Below are 20,743 nucleotides of genomic sequence, written 5' to 3'. Positions count from 1 at the left end.
CTGCCTTCAATCCCTTCAATTTACCTAACACCACTTCCCTACTAACATGTATTTCGCTCAGTTCCTCCATCTCACTGGACCCTCTGTCCCTTACTATTTCTGGAAGATTATTTATGTCCTCCTTAGTGAAGACAGAACCAAAGTAATTATTCAATTGGTCTGCCATGTCCTTGCTCCCCATAATCAATTCACCTGTTTCTGTTTGCAGGGGACCTACATTTGTCTTTATCAGTCTTTTCCTTTTTACATATCTATAAAAGCTTTTACAGTCCGTTTTTATGTTCTCTGCCAGTTTTCTCTCATAATCTTTTTTCCCCTTCCTAATTAAGCCCTTTGTCCTCCTCTGCTGAACTCTGAATTTCTCCCAGTCCTCAGGTGAGCCACTTTCTCTGGCTAATTTGTATGCTACTTCTTTGGAATTGATACTATCCCTAATTTCTCTTGTCAGCCACGGGTGCACTACCTTCCTTGATTTATTCTTTTGCCAAACTGGGATGAACAATTGTTGTAGTTCATCCATGCAACCTTTAAATGCCTGCCATTGCATATCCACCGTCAATCCTTGAAGTGTCATTTGCCAGTCTATCTTAGCTAATTCATGTCTCATACCTTCAAAGTTACCCCTCTTTAAGTTCAGAACCTTTGTTTCTGAATTAACTACGTCACTCTCCATGTTAATGAAGAATTCCACCATATTATGGTCACTCTTACCCAAGGGGCCTCTCACGACAAGATCGCTAATTAACCCTTCCTCATTGCTCAAAACCCAGTCCAGAATAGCCTGCTCTCTAGTCGGTTCCTCGACATGTTGGTTCAAAAAACCATCCCGCATACATTCCAAGAAATCCTCTTCCTCAGCACCTTTACCAATTTGGTTCACCCAGTCTACATGTAGATTGAAGTCACCCATTATAACTGCTGTTCCTTTATTGCACACATTTCTAATTTCCTGTTTAATACCATCTCCGACCTCACTACTACTGTTAGGTGGCCTGTACACAACTCCCACCAGCGTCTTCTGCCCCTTAGTGTTACGCAGCTCTACCCATATCGATTCCACATCTTCCCGGCTTATGTCCTTCCTTTCTATTGCGTTAATCTCTTTTTTAACCAGCAACGCCACCCCACCTCCCCTTCCTTCGTGTCTATCCCTCCTGAATATTGAATATCCCTGAACGTTGAGCTCCCATCCCTGGTCACCCTGGAGCCATGTCTCTGTGATCCCAACTATATCATAATCATTAATAACAATCTGCACTTTCAATTCATCCACCTTATTACGAATGCTCCTTGCATTGACACATAAAGCCTTCAGGCACTCTTTTACAACTCTCTTAGCCCTTTTTAATGCTTGCCCTGGATTTGTCGGCCTGCCACTTTTACTTTTCCCCTTTGTACTTTTTGCTTCTACGCTCACTTTACACCCCTCTGTCTCTCTGCACTGGTTCCCATCCCTCTGTTGTGAACTAACCTCCTCACACCTAGCCGCTTTAATTTGATTCCCACCCCCCAACCATTCTAGTTTAAAGTCACCTCATAATAACATAGATTAGAAGATCACATGACATTCACCAAGTAACATTTACTATTGTGGACATAAGGGACTATAACTGGAGTAACAGGCACACTGTGGGAGCAGCAGCACCTATGATGAGAAAGGAATTGTTGATATTTTCAGTGGAGACTCTGCATCAGGACTAAATGCAGATGGAAGATTTCCAGTATACAGAGGAGGAGGAGGAGCAAGGCAGGAAGGGTGAAGAGTGGCAGGCAGATCGAGTCCAGTGGAGAAGGGGGCTCGGTGCATTTGACAGATAGAGGCAGGTGGACATAGGTAAGGCACAAGAGCTGGATGAAGCCAGGCGGGTGTTGGAAAGAGTGAAGGGGGAGAAACCTGGTTGAGGTTGATACAAAAGGTGGGAACACATGGACAACCAGTGATGAGTTCCGATAAGTCGGGAAGGTGATAAAGGGGAGCATTGGGAAGAAATGAAGGGCAGGTGGAATCAGATGGGGAGAGAATTGGGTGGGTGAAATGTGTAGCTAGCAAGGTAGATGAAATCAGGAAGTGCAAGGACGATATGGAAATAAAGTGAAAGGGAGTGGGAGAGGATGAATCAAGGGGAGTTCCACCTGCTTCTCATACCTTGTCTGCTTCCATCTATCACACATCTGCCTCTGTTTTCCAACTCCACCCTTTCCTCTCCTTCACCTGGGTCCATCTGCTCATTATTCGTCACCTTCTTTAATCATCTACTGCCCACCAACAGCACTGTCCCCCATCTTACCAATTATTTATATATATAATCTCCCTCTCTCCTCTCTCCTCTCTCCTCTCTCCTCTCCCCTCTCCCCTCTCCCTCCCCTCCCCAGTCCTGATTGCAGGGTCTCACGCTGGGTACCCCCACCCAACACAGATGCTGTTCAACGAGCTAGCTTTTTTGTTCCATCATTCTCGACTAACAGACATAACTCAAGTGGTCTGTTAATTAAATTCATAGCTTCTGTCAATCTCTGTCATCTAGACAAGATAGATTCCAGATACGAACAAGTTCAGAAGGAACAGTATTTGGAGCACTACTATTAGGCAAGGAGACAATAGAGGAATGTGTCTTTCCTTAAACTTCAATAACAATTGTAAGAAACAGCACATACAGTATTCAAACAAGAATTGGTTTGGATTTGGTTGGATTCCTCAAATGCTGGATAGTGAATTGCCAAATTATAAAGGCTGACTTTGCCACAAAATTTTCAAAGGCTCAGAAGAGGAAAGAGAAGCTTTTACTCCAATCAGTGTTGAAGAGTATCCAGAACTAAAACTCTGTTCATCCAGTCTGAGATTCAATTCAATCTGGTCTTTGTTGGTGGCAAAGAAGAAATAGCTCTGGACAATCATGGATTTCCCAAAGAAAACAAAAACTACACTGTGCTGTTGAAAGAATATTAAAGCTGATAACAACTCAAACTTAAATGACTTTAAAATAAATCTACATCCATTACCTTCAATATCCTATTGCTAAAGATTTAGCAAAATAAAGATATGGAAATAAATGTCTGATATTGAAAGGTTTCTGCTACATAGTTGATTGTGTTGTAACTTTTTTGTCCCAACTTGATGGAAATCTGACCAATTGTGCTTTACTGTCCTACGTTTTGACAAAATAAAGCGGTTAACTGAAATTTTGAAAATAACTGCACATCGGAATTGGATGGGATCAGAAAAGAACAGTGATGTCGGTTTCTTGAACTCCAGTTTTCTGCATCCTCTTGTTCCTTCAAATTGTGAGCCTGATCTGAAAACAGATAGCATGTATCACACAAAGAAAAAGAAACTATAAATCCTGTGACTGCTTGACAAAATAAAATGAAATTATACATCCTTGAACAAGTGTTTTAAGAAGTGGAATTTAAAGATCTGTCTATCCATGGCAGAAGAGTGTTTACTAATATTTCATAAAGGTGTATTTGCACATTTTTCTTCAAAATATGGAAGTTTCTTTATACAGAGTGGTATGATCTCCAACAAATCAATAATCTTTTAACAGATCCGGACAAATGGAGGGAGTGGTACATGTCATTATTAGACCCAAAGGACAAAGCAAATCAACTCTGACCATTTGAACATGCATTTAACATAAACATGAGAAAGTCTGCAGATGCTGGAAATCCAAAGCAACACACAAAATGCTGCAGGAACTCAGCAGATTAGACTGCATCTATGGAAATTAATAAATCCTGAAGAAGGATCTTGGCCTGGATCCTCCAGTGTTTATTCACTTCCATAGATGCTGGCTGACCTGCTGAGCTCCTCTAGCATTTTGCGTGTGGTGCTGTAAAGCAAATCTATTTTGACTATTTGAACATACATTTAACATAAACACGAGAAATTCTGCAGATGCTGGAAAACTAAAGCAACACACACAAAATGCTGGAGGAATACAGCAGGTCAGGCAGCATCTATGGAAATGAATAAACAGACGACATTTTGGGCTGAGAGTTTTCATCAGGATTTGAAGTTTTTAAAGCAGTGAAATGCTTGAGTAAAGGCTCCGGTGACACAGAATACTTTGTATCAGGGGTTCCCAATCTTCGTTATGCCAAGGAGCCTTACCAATAACCAAGAAGTTCATGATTCCCAGGTTGGGAAACCCCACTTTTCGATCTAATTAAGCCCTTGGAGACTCCATTGGTCCCTTTAGTGAATTCTTGCCAGACGCTCTGACCCCCCCCAAAAAAAAAACAGAAATTACATTTTTGTGTAGGCGTTGAAATTATCTTTTTTTCAGATGGTCATTTATACATAAAATTAATATTTTTATAGAACTCTGCTTGGCCGCAATAATCTTAATTTTCTAACATTAAAGGCAGCCTTAACCTCCCATGAAATTATAAATAAATTTGCTGAAAATAACTGAAATTGTCCTCTGCGAACAAGGACCCCAGGCACAACAAATAATTTCACATGAGGGTTACTGGATCCGCAGTAATCTAACTTGCTCATGGAATTACAAATACTTTGGGGACAGGATCGAAGTAAGCTGCGCAGAGTTGTAAACTTAATCAGCTCCAACATGAGCACTAACCTGTAGCATCCAGGACACCTTCAAGGAGCAATGCCTCAAAAAAGCGGCATCCAACATGAGGGGCCCCTATCACTCAGGTCATGTCTGGTTCTCATCGCTACCATCAGGGAGGAGATATAGGAGCCTTAAGGCAGCACTCAGTGATTCAGGAACAGTTTCTTCCCCTCTGCCATCCAATTTCTGAATGGACACTGAACTCATGAACAGTACCTCACAAATTTTTAATTTCTATCTTTTGCAATACTTATTTATCTAATTTACATATACTTTCTGTAACAGCTTTTTTCTGCAATTATATATTGCATTGTACTGCTGACACAAAGTCAACAAATGTCACGACATGTGCCAGTGATATTAAACCTGATTCTGATTCATTCTACCATCGGAAGTCAAGGTTCGGTCATTTAAAGCATTAATGTGGCATCACTTTAAGTAACAACAAAGAAGTACTTCTCATATTTGAGCAGCTTAATTTTTGATCCTTTATCTTGTAAAAGGACATCTAAATCTACATCAACAGAAAAGAACCATTAAAATGTCAAAATATAAAATTATTTTTGTAAGAATGACAGTTCAGTGATCATGTGCTCTGTACCCTATGCTTTATATTAGGATCCTACAAGGAACATAGTGTGCAGACACAAGGTCTCTCCAATTAGGTCAAATTATCCTAATTTTACCATATCAAATAAATTCTCTGAAGTTTCAATAAATTTAATTTGTTAACTTGGGCTAACAATTTTAATAAAATATTTAACTGATTGACTTGGAAATCCATGGGATTCGCTAAACAGTACCAATGCAAAACATAGATTATAACAGGAAACTGGAGTGACTATAACAAAGAGGCGCTATATACATCTTTACTTTGACAATGAAATAACCCTTCAACTTCTATTGCATTGCAATATCAACTTTATCAACTTGGATTTTCTCAAGTAATCACTGTACATAGACATCAATCAAACTTCTCATAAAGCAGTCAACATCCTAAGTCACATGGATTTGGGACAGTGTCAAGAATCAGCACTTCACTGTATTAACTGAGATTAACCATATTTAACAAAGTATCCAGACCACTGTGGCTAGGCTATGTTCCCAAACATTTTGATGCTCCCACAAACATATGCAATTTGAGTAGCCCTTATCCAAAATTCCAAAATCTGAAAACCTCCAAAATCTTCTTCAGCTCTGACATCACGTCACAAATGGAAAATTCCACAAGACACGGGGACGTTTCCAGGCAATGTGCAGGTCTCTGTGCTCAACAGACTGTTCTGAGAAGTGACCTCATATGTAATGAACAGAAGTTAATGAAAAGTATAAAAACAGTGCATAAAGTGAACAATGAAGATCTCGATTGTGTATGCAAAGAGTGGATTTGTCAGCGTCATTGTGAACGTATGCTGCTTAATGGTACAATGATCATGAAACAAGCAAGGATATATCACAACAAACTGAAAATCGAAGGCAATTGTAAACATTCAGCAGGCTGGTTGCAGAAGTGTAAGAAAAAGCACAGCATTAAATTTTTAAAGGTTTGTGGCCATAAAGTGTCTGTTAATTATGAAGCAGCAGAGATATTCATTGACAAGTTTGTAAAAAAGGACGGGTTACACTTAAATCCTCGGGGGACCAATATCCTGGCAGGGAGATTAGCGGGGGCTACTGAGGTGACTTTAAACTAGAATGGTTGGGGGGTGGGAATCAAATTAAAGCGGCTAGGTGTGAGGAGGTTAGTTCACAACAGAGGGATGGGAACCAGTGCAGAGAGACAGAGGGGTGTAAAGTGAGCGTAGAAGCAAAAAGTACAAAGGGGAAAAGTAAAAGTGGCAGGCCGACAAATCCAGGGCAAGCATTAAAAAGGGCTAAGAGAGTTGTAAAAGAGTGCCTGAAGGCTTTATGTGTCAATGCAAGGAGCATTCGTAATAAGGTGGATGAATTGAAAGTGCAGATTGTTATTAATGATTATGATATAGTTGGGATCACAGAGACATGGCTCCAGGGTGACCAGGGATGGGAGCTCAACGTTCAGGGATATTCAATATTCAGGAGGGATAGACACGAAGGAAGGGGAGGTGGGGTGGCGTTGCTGGTTAAAAAAGAGATTAACGCAATAGAAAGGAAGGACATAAGCCGGGAAGATGTGGAATCGATATGGGTAGAGCTGCGTAACACTAAGGGGCAGAAGACGCTGGTGGGAGTTGTGTACAGGCCACCTAACAGTAGTAGTGAGGTCGGAGATGGTATTAAACAGGAAATTAGAAATGTGTGCAATAAAGGAACAGCAGTTATAATGGGTGACTTCAATCTACATGTAGACTGGGTGAACCAAATTGGTAAAGGTGCTGAGGAAGAGGATTTCTTGGAATGTATGCGGGATGGTTTTTTGAACCAACATGTCGAGGAACCGACTAGAGAGCAGGCTATTCTGGACTGGGTTTTGAGCAATGAGGAAGGGTTAATTAGCGATCTTGTCGTGAGAGGCCCCTTGGGTAAGAGTGACCATAATATGGTGGAATTCTTCATTAACATGGAGAGTGACGTAGTTAATTCAGAAACAAAGGTTCTGAACTTAAAGAGGGGTAACTTTGAAGGTATGAGACATGAATTAGCTAAGATAGACTGGCAAATGACACTTCAAGGATTGACGGTGGATATGCAATGGCAGGCATTTAAAGGTTGCATGGATGAACTACAACAATTGTTCATCCCAGTTTGGCAAAAGAATAAATCAAGGAAGGTAGTGCACCCGTGGCTGACAAGAGAAATTAGGGATAGTATCAATTCCAAAGAAGTAGCATACAAATTAGCCAGAGAAAGTGGCTCACCTGAGGACTGGGAGAAATTCAGAGTTCAGCAGAGGAGGACAAAGGGCTTAATTAGGAAGGGGAAAAAAGATTATGAGAGAAAACTGGCAGAGAACATAAAAACGGACTGTAAAAGCTTTTATAGATATGTAAAAAGGAAAAGACTGATAAAGACAAATGTAGGTCCCCTGCAAACAGAAACAGGTGAATTGATTATGGGGAGCAAGGACATGGCAGACCAATTGAATAATTACTTTGGTTCTGTCTTCACTAAGGAGGACATAAATAATCTTCCAGAAATAGTAAGGGACAGAGGGTCCAGTGAGATGGAGGAACTGAGCGAAATACATGTTAGTAGGGAAGTGGTGTTAGGTAAATTGAAGGGATTGAAGGCAGATAAATCCCCAGGGCCAGATGGTCTGCATCCCAGAGTGCTTAAGGAAGTGGCCCAAGAAATAGTGGATGCATTAGTGATAATTTTTCAAAACTCGTTAGATTCTGGACTAGTTCCTGAGGATTGGAGGGTGGCTAATGTAACCCCACTTTTTAAAAAAGGAGGGAGAGAGAAACCGGGGAATTATAGGCCGGTTAGCCTAACGTCGGTGGTGGGGAAACTGCTGGAGTCAGTTATCAAGGATGTGATAACAGCACATTTGGAAAGCGGTGAAATGATCGGACAAAGTCAGCATGGATTTGTGAAAGGAAAATCATGTCTGACGAATCTCATAGAATTTTTTGAGGATGTAACTAGTAGAGTGGATAGGGGAGAACCAGTGGATGTGGTATATTTGGATTTTCAAAAGGCTTTTGACAAGGTCCCACATAGGAGATTAGTGTGCAAACTTAAAGCACACGGTATTGGGGGTAAGGTATTGGTGTGGGTGGAGAATTGGTTAGCAGACAGGAAGCAAAGAGTGGGAATAAACGGGACCTTTTCAGAATGGCAGGCGGTGACTAGTGGGGTACCGCAAGGCTCAGTGCTGGGACCCCAGTTGTTTACAATATATATTAATGACTTGGATGAGGGAATTAAATGCAGCATCTCCAAGTTTGCGGATGACACGAAGCTGGGTGGCAGTGTTAGCAGTGAGGAGGATGCTAAGAGGATGCAGGGTGACTTGGATAGGTTGGGTGAGTGGGCAAACTCATGGCAGATGCAATTTAATGTGGATAAATGTGAAGTTATCCACTTTGGTGGCAAAAATAGGAAAACAGATTATTATCTGAATGGTGGCCGATTAGGAAAAGGGGAGGTGCAACGAGACCTGGGTGTCATTATACACCAGTCATTGAAAGTGGGCATGCAGGTACAGCAGGCGGTGAAAAAGGCGAACGGTATGCTGGCATTTATAGCGAGAGGATTCGAGTACAGGAGCAGGGAGGTACTACTGCAGTTGTACAAGGCCTTGGTGAGACCACACCTGGAGTATTGTGTGCAGTTTTGGTCCCCTAATCTGAGGAAAGACATCTTTGCCATAGAGGGAGTACAAAGAAGGTTCACCAGATTGATTCCTGGGATGGCAGGTCTTTCATATGAAGAAAGACTGGATGAACTGGGCTTGTACTCGTTGGAATTTAGAAGATTGAGGGGGGATCTGATTGAAACGTATAAGATCCTAAAGGGATTGGACAGGCTAGATGCAGGAAGATTGTTCCCGATGTTGGGGAGGTCGAGAACGAGGGGTCACAGTTTGAGGATAGAGGGGAAGCCTTTTAGGACCGAGGTTAGGAAAAACTTCTTCACACAGAGAGTGGTGAATCTGTGGAATTCTCTGCCACAGCAAACTGTTGAGGCCAGTTCATTAGCTATGTTTAAAAGGAAGTTAGATATGGCCCTTGTGGCTACAGGGGTCAGGGGGTATGGAGGGAAGGCTGGGTTCTGAGTTGGATGATCAGCCATGATCATAATAAATGGCGGTGCAGGCTCGAAGGGCCGAATGGCCTACTCCTGCACCTATTTTCTATGTTTCTATGTAAAGGTCGTCGCTACTGAAAAATCTAACACACTGAATGGCTACATCAGTACATATGTGTGGTGAATAAGTGTAAGAGAAAGACTGCTTACCAGCAGCACATAAATTCAAAGTCGGAAATGATGGGGATCCCAAGCTATCTCATTATATATTCCAAAAAATCCAAAATCAAAAATAATCTAAAATTCAAAACACTTCTGGCCCCAAGCATTTTGGATTAGGGGTATTCAATCTGCACCTCTTCCCTCTAACCTTGAGTTATCAGAGTTGGGCTAGAAATGGAAGATGAACTAAATCAGAAGCAATAATTTTAAGTGCTTTCAAAAGTTGCAGCTTCTTATTTATTATTCCTTAATTTATCCTTCTGGCTTATGTAGTTTTTGTTTGACATTGACCAAATTCTGATAACCAAAGGGCTTTTTGTAGGAAAACTAAGAAGTTCAATATTTTTCTTAAAAGTGGGTAACATGTAAATAATCCATTACCATTATCAGCTCTCACATTTAATCATAGACATGGATATCCATATCCATTTGTTTTATTCCCTCATACAAAATCCTATCATGAGAGAATCATTTCCTTTCTTTTTTCTTGTATCGCATATGTAGCACTTTACATTTCCTACAATGAACTGCACCTACCTGTCTTAATAATGTGTCTCAATTGTATTACTTTAACTTTGAGCTAGAAGATTGTGTTTTTATAGTCTCACTCCAAAAGGCTTCAGGTCTTAATCCAGAGTAGTTCTTTGATGGAGGACCCAGATTGTTGCATTGTCACTTTTTTGGTAGAGACATAAAACTAAGAGCTGGCTTGCTGTCTGAAATAGACATAAAACATCAAGGAGAGCCAAAAGTACAAAGCACTTTAGGGTATCCTGAAGTCATGTGTGGCCTCACATATCCACAAGACAGTTCTTTGAATCTATTTCACTTTGCCATTTTTTTTACAACCTTTGTCACAAAGTGGCTATCAAAATTTCGGACAGGACCCTCTGGTATATTTCACACCACTGAAACGCACCAGAATTGTGACATAACTGGACGTACCTACCATCATTTCAAATGGTGTGCCTGGAGTTCCAGATGGAAGAGGCATCACTTGTCCCTCAGTAGCTTCTATCAACAAAACAATGACTTACAGGAGACAGCACAACATTTTCTTCCAGATGTATATAACCAAAATACTCAACCTGCAATACGAAACTTTCCCTTTTTAGCTTTTTTTTTTATATAATGGAGATCAGGAAACCAGATGGATTTTTACAACAATGCAGTAATTTCACATTACTGGTACTAGCTTTTACATTCCAGATTTCTTTAACTACTTAAATTTAAAGCTCACTAACTGCAATAGTGGTATTCAAACTCATGTCTCCGGATTAATGACCAGACTTCTGCTAATAATCCAATAATTTTTCCAGAATGCTGATTCCCATGATCAAAATGATCCAAACATTTACGTTCTGTTCACTTCAGCCTTGTTCTCAATATACACAGCCACAACCAATTTTACATACCCCTCCAATGAGATCTTTTCTGTACATTTCTTATTGTCAATTTCCAGGGCTCCTTAAAGTGATAAAACAAATAACATATATATTTATTGATATAGTGATATTGTTCTGTGGTTTCTTTACTACTCGATAAAGGTCTCAAATCTGGGAGCTTGAACAGCAATATTTATGCATGCTCAAGCTAATTTTTTTTAAATCCTCAGAAGATACCAGCCTTGATCCAGATGCTACCTAATTCTATTCTTCAAGGAAATTGTTCATTTCCTTCTCACCTGCAAATCCTGGAAAACTAAGCATAAAAACATCCCCTGACCAGTTGCTAATTGATTCAACTTTATTTATGCAGCATGCTTCATGAACTTATCCAACATCTTGCTGACAGGTCATCCCCAAGATCAACCAGATCAGATACCAACTCACTGTCTCTACAATCTCCAGAGGAAAGCAGCATCCATCATCAAGGACCTCCACCATCCTGGCCATTTTCTCTTTTTGCTGCTGCCATTGAGAAAGAGGTACAGAAGCCTTAGAGTCCACATCACCAGGTTCAGAAATAGTTATTATCCTTCAACCAACAGTCTCCTGAACCAGTGTGTATAAATTCACTCACCTCAACACTGAACTGATTTCATAACCTATGGGCCAACTTTCAAGGATTATACAACTCATGCTCTCAATGCCACTTATTACTTATTATTCATTATTATTACTTGTGTATGTGCACAGATCGTCTTCTTTTGCACATTGGCTGTTGGTCTGGCTTTGTGTTGTACTTCTTTGTAAAGCCTGCAAGAAAATGAATCTCAGGGTAGTATATGGTGACATACATGTACTTTGATAATACATTTATTTTGTACTTTGACATAATTATTTTGCAGTTGATGGGCATTATTCAAAAAAGAAATACAAAACTAATTTTAAATAAATGTACACAAAGTTTTCAAGAGTTCATCTTGACTTTCTTTCTCATAGTTAGGGACCAAATGAAGATTATGCATATTGAAACTAAATTTCCGCAATCAAAACTCCACACATACCTGCTTTTGCAAGTTCATTCCACTGATGTGCCTCGTGTTCCTGTTAATCCTTATACCATGATGCATTAAAATCCACCTTTGGAGCAGTTCTTCCAGAGGTATTTTAAAGGTCTTCTGCTTTCTGATTTACAACTCCCCCTCCAATTACAGTTACAGTCATATCAGCATGTTTTTAGCACCTTATTTTAGCTGCCTTGTCTGATCATTCACAGCACATAAACTGGCCATGATTAACTTGTTATTACTTTGGAGCCTTCTTGATAAAGGCAAAAGGCTAGAGTGTCACAGTTTCTCAGCAATATGCAGTAATGCAAATGGAGAGCAAAGGACATGCACTCAATTTTTCCTTCAATGCCATAATATTGACAAACCTTGGGAAAGAAGAGATGCTACTGAAGAACGTAAATGCTCTTTTGGTGCTCCATGCTTGATGTTAATTCCCAACAGCACAATGAATCAGCAGTAAACTATTTTATATAATTCTCCAAGTTTCACTTTCAGCGCTACAATTGCTATACAGCTCAGCATCAACTTTTGACAAACCAATCAAGTTAAGTTCTTTTCATATATCTTGCTTACTCAGGCAAGGTTAGTGACTTCCCATTGAAAGAGTTCCAAGCTCAACAGTCATGAACCTGCCACTACCTGATATGCATTATGGGGGTCCTTCAGTGATTTGGAATGAAAGGGATTGCTTTTGGCAACAGATTTTAGTTAATCTACAATTCCAAAGGACAAGGACTCAGATCCCTTCCTGGAATTGTGAAAAGTCTAATCTCAGAATAATGATGTATACCACTACCACACGAATGAATGTGTCTTCATCTTCTTGTCAATAGAGTTCAATAAAATCTTTTGAGGATCTAAGATTCAACATTAAATGATAAAAAGCCCACGTCCAAGTCTCCAGCAGTAACAAAAATAAGCTGGAGTAGACAAGTACCAAAGCCAGGATGGAACAAAGCTGAACACAAACCAGAATCATGTTTATTATCAAAAACAAGTCATTAAATTTGTTGTTCCGTGGCAGCAGTGCAGTGCAATTCATACAAGTTGTAAAAATAAATAACTTGTGCAAAAAGCAAATAACAAGCCAGTATTGGTGGATTCACGGACCACTCGGAAGTCTGTTGATGAGGGGTATGGGGGAGGGGGTGAAAAATCTGTCCTTAAAACATTAATTGTGAGTTTTCAGGTTCCAATGATACCCAATGGTTAGTATGTAGAGGTCATGCTCCAGATTGTGAGAACCTTTAATGATGGATGTCACCTTCTTGAACAGCGTCCCTTGAAGATGCTATCGATGGTGGAGAGGATTATGCCCATGATGATATCGATGGTGGAGAGGATTATGCCCATGATGGAACTGGCTGAGTCTACAGTCCTCCTCAGCCTCTTACAAACTTCAGCATTGGAGGCTCCATAATCAAGCTCTGATGCAAACAGTCAGAAAGCTCTCCACTGTACATCTGTAGAAATTTGCAGTAGTCTTTGGTGATATACCAAATCTCTTCAAACTCCTAATGATATAGAGCTGCTTGCCTGCCATCAATGTGTTGGGCTCAGGATAGATCCACTGAGACGTTGATGCCCTGGAATTTGAAGCTGCCCAACATTTCCACCAATGATCCTTCAGAAGATCTGGAGTGCTCTCCTGACTTCTCCTTCCTGAAGCTCATAATCTAAGTTCAAAGTACATTTATTATCAAAGTAAGTATGCATTGAGATTCATCTTCTCACAGACAGCCACAAAACAATGAAAACCATGGAACTACTCAAAGAAAAACATCAAACCCTCCACGCTCAATAAAAACAAATTGCCCAAACAGCAACAAGATCATCCCACCCCCACGTGCAAAAAAACTGATCGCGCAAACAGCAACATGAAGCCCCTTTCAGAGGACTCTTTCAGAACTTTTAGCACCATTTAAAGATCAGTAAAAGTGGTGTGATCTTCAGTTATTATTCCCTGATTCAGAAAGTCTCAGTTGTAACTAATTACCTGACACCTACAGTACATTTGTGTTTGAAGCTAGATGTAAAGATGACGGTTACAAACTTCTGTTTTAGAGGATACCCAGTAAATGAAAAAAATATCAGGCTATATGTAGATTTGGCTACATATCATGGTGCCATTTTTTTTTAAATTTTAAACATCAGCGAAAGAATTTAAAAGGTGAAAGCAAATTAAATGCACATTAATGTTATAAGTCTCATAAAACTTCACAGAATGGAAAAAAATAAAGGCAAAATTGCTATAAATATCCCAAATGCTGAGTTTTGTGGCTTACAATGGTTTCAAATCTATAAGCTTTGAAGCTTCAATGGAGTTCTAACTGAATTTACAAAAGCTTTCATCTGTTCTTTAAAAAATCTCTTTAATGTGGCAGATCCATGAGCTATACATACTGCTACACAATCATGTCACTGTACATCTTCAGTGTGAGAATGATTTGCATTTCCTGTACTGCTTAAGCTTTAACTAGCTTTAAGTACCACATACAAAAAAAACGCTGCCAAGTAATACTCCAGGCTGAATAAAAACAGATGAAAATTTTCTACAATAAAGTAAACCTGTAAATAATAAAGAAGCAGGATATTCCGCTCACTGAAGATTCCTTTGTAAGCTAAGAAAAGTGCTTTACCTGGAATCGGAAGGAAGAAAGTAAGTAAAACATTTTAACTCTATGACTACCAAAAGAATTCTGTGACTTAAAACATAAGCTGTTCTCTCCATCCCTGTTACTCAAACAGTCATAATTTCCGGCATTATGAGATACATCTTCTGTTTTGCAGCCAAAGCTGTCCTACCATTTTGTGAAGATTCAGTAGCTCACTGTGAATCTGTGGAGAAGGTCAAAAGTTTCTGATGTGGACAAACAGTACATCCTTTCCTCACTTTAAGAGGTCAATATTTTCAATTAATCAACACATGGATCAACTCCAAAAACTAGGCTTGCATTTGAATCAGGAAACATGAATATCTTCTGTAGATCTCAGGTACTATAGGAATATGTGGAAATACTAAATATCAAGGATACACGTCACACAGGTGACAGAGTCAGTAAAACAACAAGGCATATAACATGACCACATGGCTTCCTCCTTTTATCAAAGCTAAAACTCTAGCCAATTGACTGAATTAATAGCAGAGAGCAAAGACTGGCTGGAGTCCTGTGCTGCCAGGAAAAGATTTTCACTACTCCCACCACTTCCCCACACCCAACCTACTGCAAGTGGTCTTCATTATCTACTGTATGCGGTCATGTAAGAGTTTTCTTTGCTGATCTCTAATTCTTGCCAAACAGATACAAATTTCAACCTTCTAGTATTTTGCTCATCACCAGAAACATATTAACACTGACCAACACTACCTTACATCCACTCACCCATCATTGGTTTTCCCTTCAAATGTACCATATCTTTAGTTCCCATAATACCAATGTCGAAGCCATGTCTCTGTTAAAGCCACTAGAGAGTCACCCCATGTGCCAAGAAGAGTTCATTAACTTTGTTTACCACATTTCCTTAACATGAATTCCATACACATAGTAAATCCAATCATATTTTTCTCTGATGATTGAACTTCTCATAACAATTATCCTACAAGTAGTACGTACAGAGATTGTTAAAGTTTTATTTCAAAATTAGTAGTTCATACCTGTCTATAATGTTTTTGATAATGCCACAAGGATTCAATGGGGCAATAGTACATACTGTATGGGTCTCAACTAATCCAATTGAGATGCTGTTGAAAATAAATCATGAAATGTGTTGAACTGCATGCAGAATAGACCAACTGAAAAGCAAATTGTACAACAATTCAAATCAAATGCATTTAAGTGATAATTCGGATGAGTATTGCTCAAGTGAAACTACTTACTTAAATGGAAATAGTCAAAGTGGAGTTTGAGTGTGAGTGAAACTAGCTCTGTGGCCTTCTGACTCAGAGGAAATAAAGTCACCAGCTGAACCAAGGTGATGCTTGTAACATCGAACATATATCAAGCCAACAGTTTGTTGCTGACTCAGAAGTTAGAATTTGTATCCTTTCTTGTGCAACATGGCCTAGAACCTCTGCTTCTACTTTTTAAGGTACATTGAAATGTAACTGGATGATGTGCTAACGCTTATAAAACCTTTGCACTTCAGTTCATGTAATTTTGTCAGCTTCCCCGGTGTAAATCGTTTGCTCGTTTATTATGTGCCGTGCTGTATGACGTGGGTGATCATGGTCTTTCAATAACCATTACTGTTCTTGGCAATTTTTCTATCAGAATCAGATTTATCACCGGCATGTGATGTGAAATTTGTTAACTTAGCAGCAGCAGTTCAATGCAATAGATAATATAGAAGAGAAAAAAATAAAAAATAATAATAAGTAAATCAATTACAGTATACATTGAATAGATTTTTTAAAATGCAAAAAAAACAGAAATACTGTATATTTTAAAAAAATGAGGTAGTGTCCAAGGGTTCAATGTCCATTTAGGAATCAGATGGCAGAGGGGAAGAAGCTGTTCCTGAATCGCTCAGTGTGTGCCTTCAGTCTTCTGTACCTCCTATCTGATGGTAACAGTGAGAAAAGGGCATGCCCTGGGTGCAGGAGATCCTTAATAATGGACGCTAACTTTCTGAGACACTGCTCCCTAAAGATGTCCTGGGTACTTTGTAGGCTAGTACTCAAGGTGGAGCTGACTAGATTTACAATCTTCTGCAGCTTCTTCCGGACCTGTGCAGTAGCACCCCCCTCCCCCCATTCCAGACAGTGATGCAGCCTGTCAGAATGCTCTTCACGGTACACGCATACACATTTTTGAGTGTATTTCTTGACATACCAAATCTCTTCAAACTCCTAATGAAGTATAGCCACTGGTCTTGCCTTCTTTATAACTACATTGATATGTTGGGATCTCAGATCTTGACACCCAAGAACTTGAAACTGCTCACTCTCTCCACTTCTGATCCCTTTATGAGGATTGGTATGTGTTCCTTCGACTTACTCTTCCTGAAGTCCACAATCAGCTTTTTCTTACTGATGCTGAGTGCCAGATTGTTGCTGTGGCACCACTCCACTAGTTGGCATATCTCACTCCTGAACGTCCTCTCATCACCACCTGAGATTCTACCAGCAATGGTTATATCGTCAGCAAATTTATAGATGGTATTTCAACTACGCTTAGCCACATAGTCATGTATATATAGAGAGAGTAGAGCGATGGGCTAAGCACACAGCCCTGATGTGCACCATTGTTGAACTTCAGCGAAGAGGAGGTGGTATCACCAATCTGCACAGACTGTGGTCTTCCGGTTAGGAAGTCGAGGATCCAATTGCAGAGGGAGGTACAGATGCCCAGGTTCTGCAACTTCTTAATCAGGATTGTGGGAATAATGATACTAAATGCTGAGCTATAGTCGATGAACAGCATCCTGACATAGGTGTTTGTATTGTCCACGTGATCTAAAGCCATGCGGAGAGCCATTGAGATTGCATCTGCCGTTGACCTATTGCGGCAATAGGCATATTGCAATGGGCCCTTGCTGAAGCAGGAGTTCAGTCTACTCATGACCAACCTCTCAAAGCATTTCATCACTGTCAATGTGAGTGCTCTGGGTGATAGTCATTAAGACAGCTCACCTTATTCTTCTTAGGCACGGGTATAATTATTGCCCTTTTGAAGCAAGTGGGAACTTCTGCCCATAGCAGTGAGAGGTTGAAAATGTCCTTGAATACTCCCGCTAGTTGGTTTGCACAGGTTTTCAGAGCCTTTCCAGGTACTCCATCTGGACCTTCCGCCTTGTGAGGGTTCACTCTCTTTAGCAATAGCCTAACATCGGCCTTTGAGACAGAGATCACAGTGTCATCAAGGATCTTCACAGCTGTAGTTGTGTTCTCCCTTCCAAAGTGGACATTAGAAGGCATTGAGTTCATCTGGTAGTGAAGCATCGTTACCATCCATACTATTGAGTTTTGCTTTGTAGGAAGTAATGTCTTGCAGTCCCTGCCACAGTTGCCGTGCATCTGATGTCACTTCCAACCTCATTCAAAATTGTCTCTTCACCCTTGAAATAGCCGTCTGCAAATCATACCTGGTTTTCTGGTACAGGCCTGGGTCACCAGACTTGAACGCCACAGATCTAGCCTTCAGCAGATGATGTACCTCCTGGTTCATTCACAGCTTTTGGTTTGGGAATGTACAGCAAGTCTTTGTAGGCACAAAGATCCACACAGGTTTTAATGAACTCGGTAACAACTGCAGCATACTCATCCAGCTTTGAAGATGAATCCCTGAATACAGTCCAGACCACTGATTCAAAGCAGTCCTGTAGGCGCTCCTGTGCTTCCCTTGTCCATACCTTCTTGGTCTACACTACTGGTTCTGCAGACTTCAGTCTCTGTCTACACTCATGGAGTAGAAGTACAGCCAGGTGATCAGACTTCCGAAAGTGAGGGCGTGGAATAACACAGCTGGCATTCTTGATAGTGGTGTAGTAATGGTCTAGTGTGTTGTTTCCTCTGGTATTGCAAGTGATCTGCTGACGGTAATTGTTTAGTGATTATTTCAGACTGGCCTGGTTAAAATCTCCCAAAACAATGGTGAAGGCGTTCTACAGAAGTGGATTACCACTGCCTTCTTCTGGGCAGTGTCTTTACGAGATGGGTGATCCCAGCCATTATCAATACTCTTCAGAGATTGTCTGCCTGGCGTCAGTGGACACTTGTGATATGCACCAGCTGTTCATAAGACCATCCACCACCTGCTCTCATGGCTTCACGTGACCCTGACAGGGTGGGGGGGGGGGGCTAAGCAAGTGCTACACCTTGCCCAAGAGGGACCTGCAGGCTAATGGAAAAAAGGAACATCTTACATCTCCTGTGGAAGAGATGCATCTTCAACCTGCCACCCACCTAGTGTAAATACATGATGCTTTTCCTTTAGTGTACATAAAAGTTTTACTTTCACACTGCTGCCAGTATCTAGTTTCATGGCAATAACCTCAAGAACCAATCCTTCAAGAGCTGTATGCAGAGCAGAAACAGAGTGGTTCCAATTACGACAGAGTGCACCTTTAAGAATGGCAACTGTGTAGACAAGGCAGTGCAAGAGTCTGCTCTCAAATTTTCAAAAAAGGAGCTTATCAGGCTTGCGGAGAACTAGTGGGTGGGTTAATCTACGGAATTCACTGCCACAAACTGTTGTAGAGGCCAGCTGATTGGAGTGGAGGTTGATAGGCTCTTGATTAGTAAGGGCATCAAAGGTAATGGGGAGAATGCAGGAGAATGGGGTTGAGAGGGAGAAACAAATCAGCCATGATTGAATGGCAGAGCAGACTCAATGGAAGGAATGGCCTAATTCTGCTCCTGTTGTATGCCTTATATTCTAATCTTCAGAAGTATTGTTCTCTGTCCAAGGAGACCTCTTGTAGATCCTACAGTCTTGCACTTCTAGCAGGAAGTTTCCATGCAGGTATTTGTGGAAACACTTCTTCTAATACTGCTTACGTAATAAGCTCTGTATTTTGAAGAAGCTTGCAATACCATAAAATCCCTATATCTGATTCAGGATATGAGGCAAACTGCAAATCTTATCTACTTGCGTCCAGAATTTGGATGGCTCTCTAATGCACTGATGAGCAGCAGTGTCTTGCAACATAGACCAATGGCAGCAGCAGATGACCCTAAGGGCAGGAAACTGAGACTAGCAACAAATCTGATAATGAAAGCACTCCAATGATATACGTGAACCTATGTTTCAGACTGAGGAGCTCATAGACCTCAGTAAAAGAACTATTGTCCGCTTTCAGTTGCAAAAATGTTGCACTATGGGGGTCTAAGTTCAAAGCACATTCATTATCGAAGTATGTGTACTATATACAATCTTCAGATTTGTCTCCTTACAGGCCACAAAACAAAGAAATCCAATAGAACCCATTCACGACAAGGCGGTCATCAAACACAAGCCACCTGTACAAAAAAAAACAAGTTGTGCAAACAATTAACATTCAGAACTGAAGTTCATAAAAGTGAGTCCACAGACACCAAGCCACACATAACTGCAGTGGGTTCAGGAGCACATTAGTCGCAGGCCGCAGCCTTAGTTCAGCGCAGAAACAAGTAAACCTTGCGGAACAGCGAGCTGAACCAGCCGATCCCTCACCTCCAGCCCTGACACTCAACCCTCCTCAACTGGCCAGTGCTTAACTCGTCCAAACCGCGAGTTGTTCCTCATTCTCGGACCTGGGCCTTGCCATTAGGAGAGGCCCACAGGCCCAGCATCCGTCACCCCAATTCGGCCTGTACCCGACTTTTCAAAATTGAGGTTCAAGCATTATAACATTAATTCTGGTGCTAATTAAAGTCCAAAAGTCAGGTGACAAATTTCTCAAACTGATTTAAGGCATTCAGAAATGGTCATGATTTAACCCTCCTCCAGGATAAACACAATTTAAATAGAACAGCAGGCACAGGAAGACAAGACTTAAATGTGCAAATGATTGGATTTCAAAACTTGGAACCAGGTTTACTGTACACACAAGTACTAGAATGAACGTTAAGGAATGTGTTTCACTGATACTCTGGAAATTAATAGTACTGGGTATGTATTTGATAGGAAATATAGGAGATCTATGGAGACAGTAACAGACTTTACATGCAAGGGAAGGGCATGTGAAATCAGGGGTTTTAGAGAAAGGGGTGAAGCAAAACAAGTAGCAGTGTCGGGGATTTCTAAAATGACTTCTGTAGCTGTGACTGTATACATTTTCTTTAAATAAAGCCCAATTTCTCTGCAGATAAAGAAAATCTTCATCATAATAAGCCACA

At 40.5% G+C, this 20,743-nt stretch overlaps 1 protein-coding gene across 6 annotated transcripts in view; it reads right to left on the bottom strand.

The window, feature by feature from the left end:
* The window catches only part of gtdc1 (glycosyltransferase-like domain containing 1), a 369,108-nt gene that overhangs the window by 235,235 nt on the left and 113,130 nt on the right, over window positions 1–20,743 (bottom strand). The window contains exon 2 of one of the 6 annotated variants that reach the window (XM_063048617.1): window positions 11,593–11,668. The exons of the other annotated variants lie outside the window; for them this stretch is intronic. Within the exon in view, the coding sequence (XP_062904687.1) occupies window positions 11,593–11,627 (35 nt within the window). The 5' untranslated portion in view covers window positions 11,628–11,668. The remainder of the gene's footprint in view (window positions 1–11,592; window positions 11,669–20,743) is intronic. 6 annotated transcript variants of the gene reach the window in all.

Source organism: Mobula hypostoma, chromosome 5 (assembly GCF_963921235.1).
Source record: "Mobula hypostoma chromosome 5, sMobHyp1.1, whole genome shotgun sequence".
Lineage (NCBI taxonomy): Eukaryota > Metazoa > Chordata > Chondrichthyes > Myliobatiformes > Myliobatidae > Mobula > Mobula hypostoma.
The sequence above is the reverse complement of the archived record's forward strand: the minus strand, read 5'-3'. Positions and strand labels throughout refer to the sequence as shown.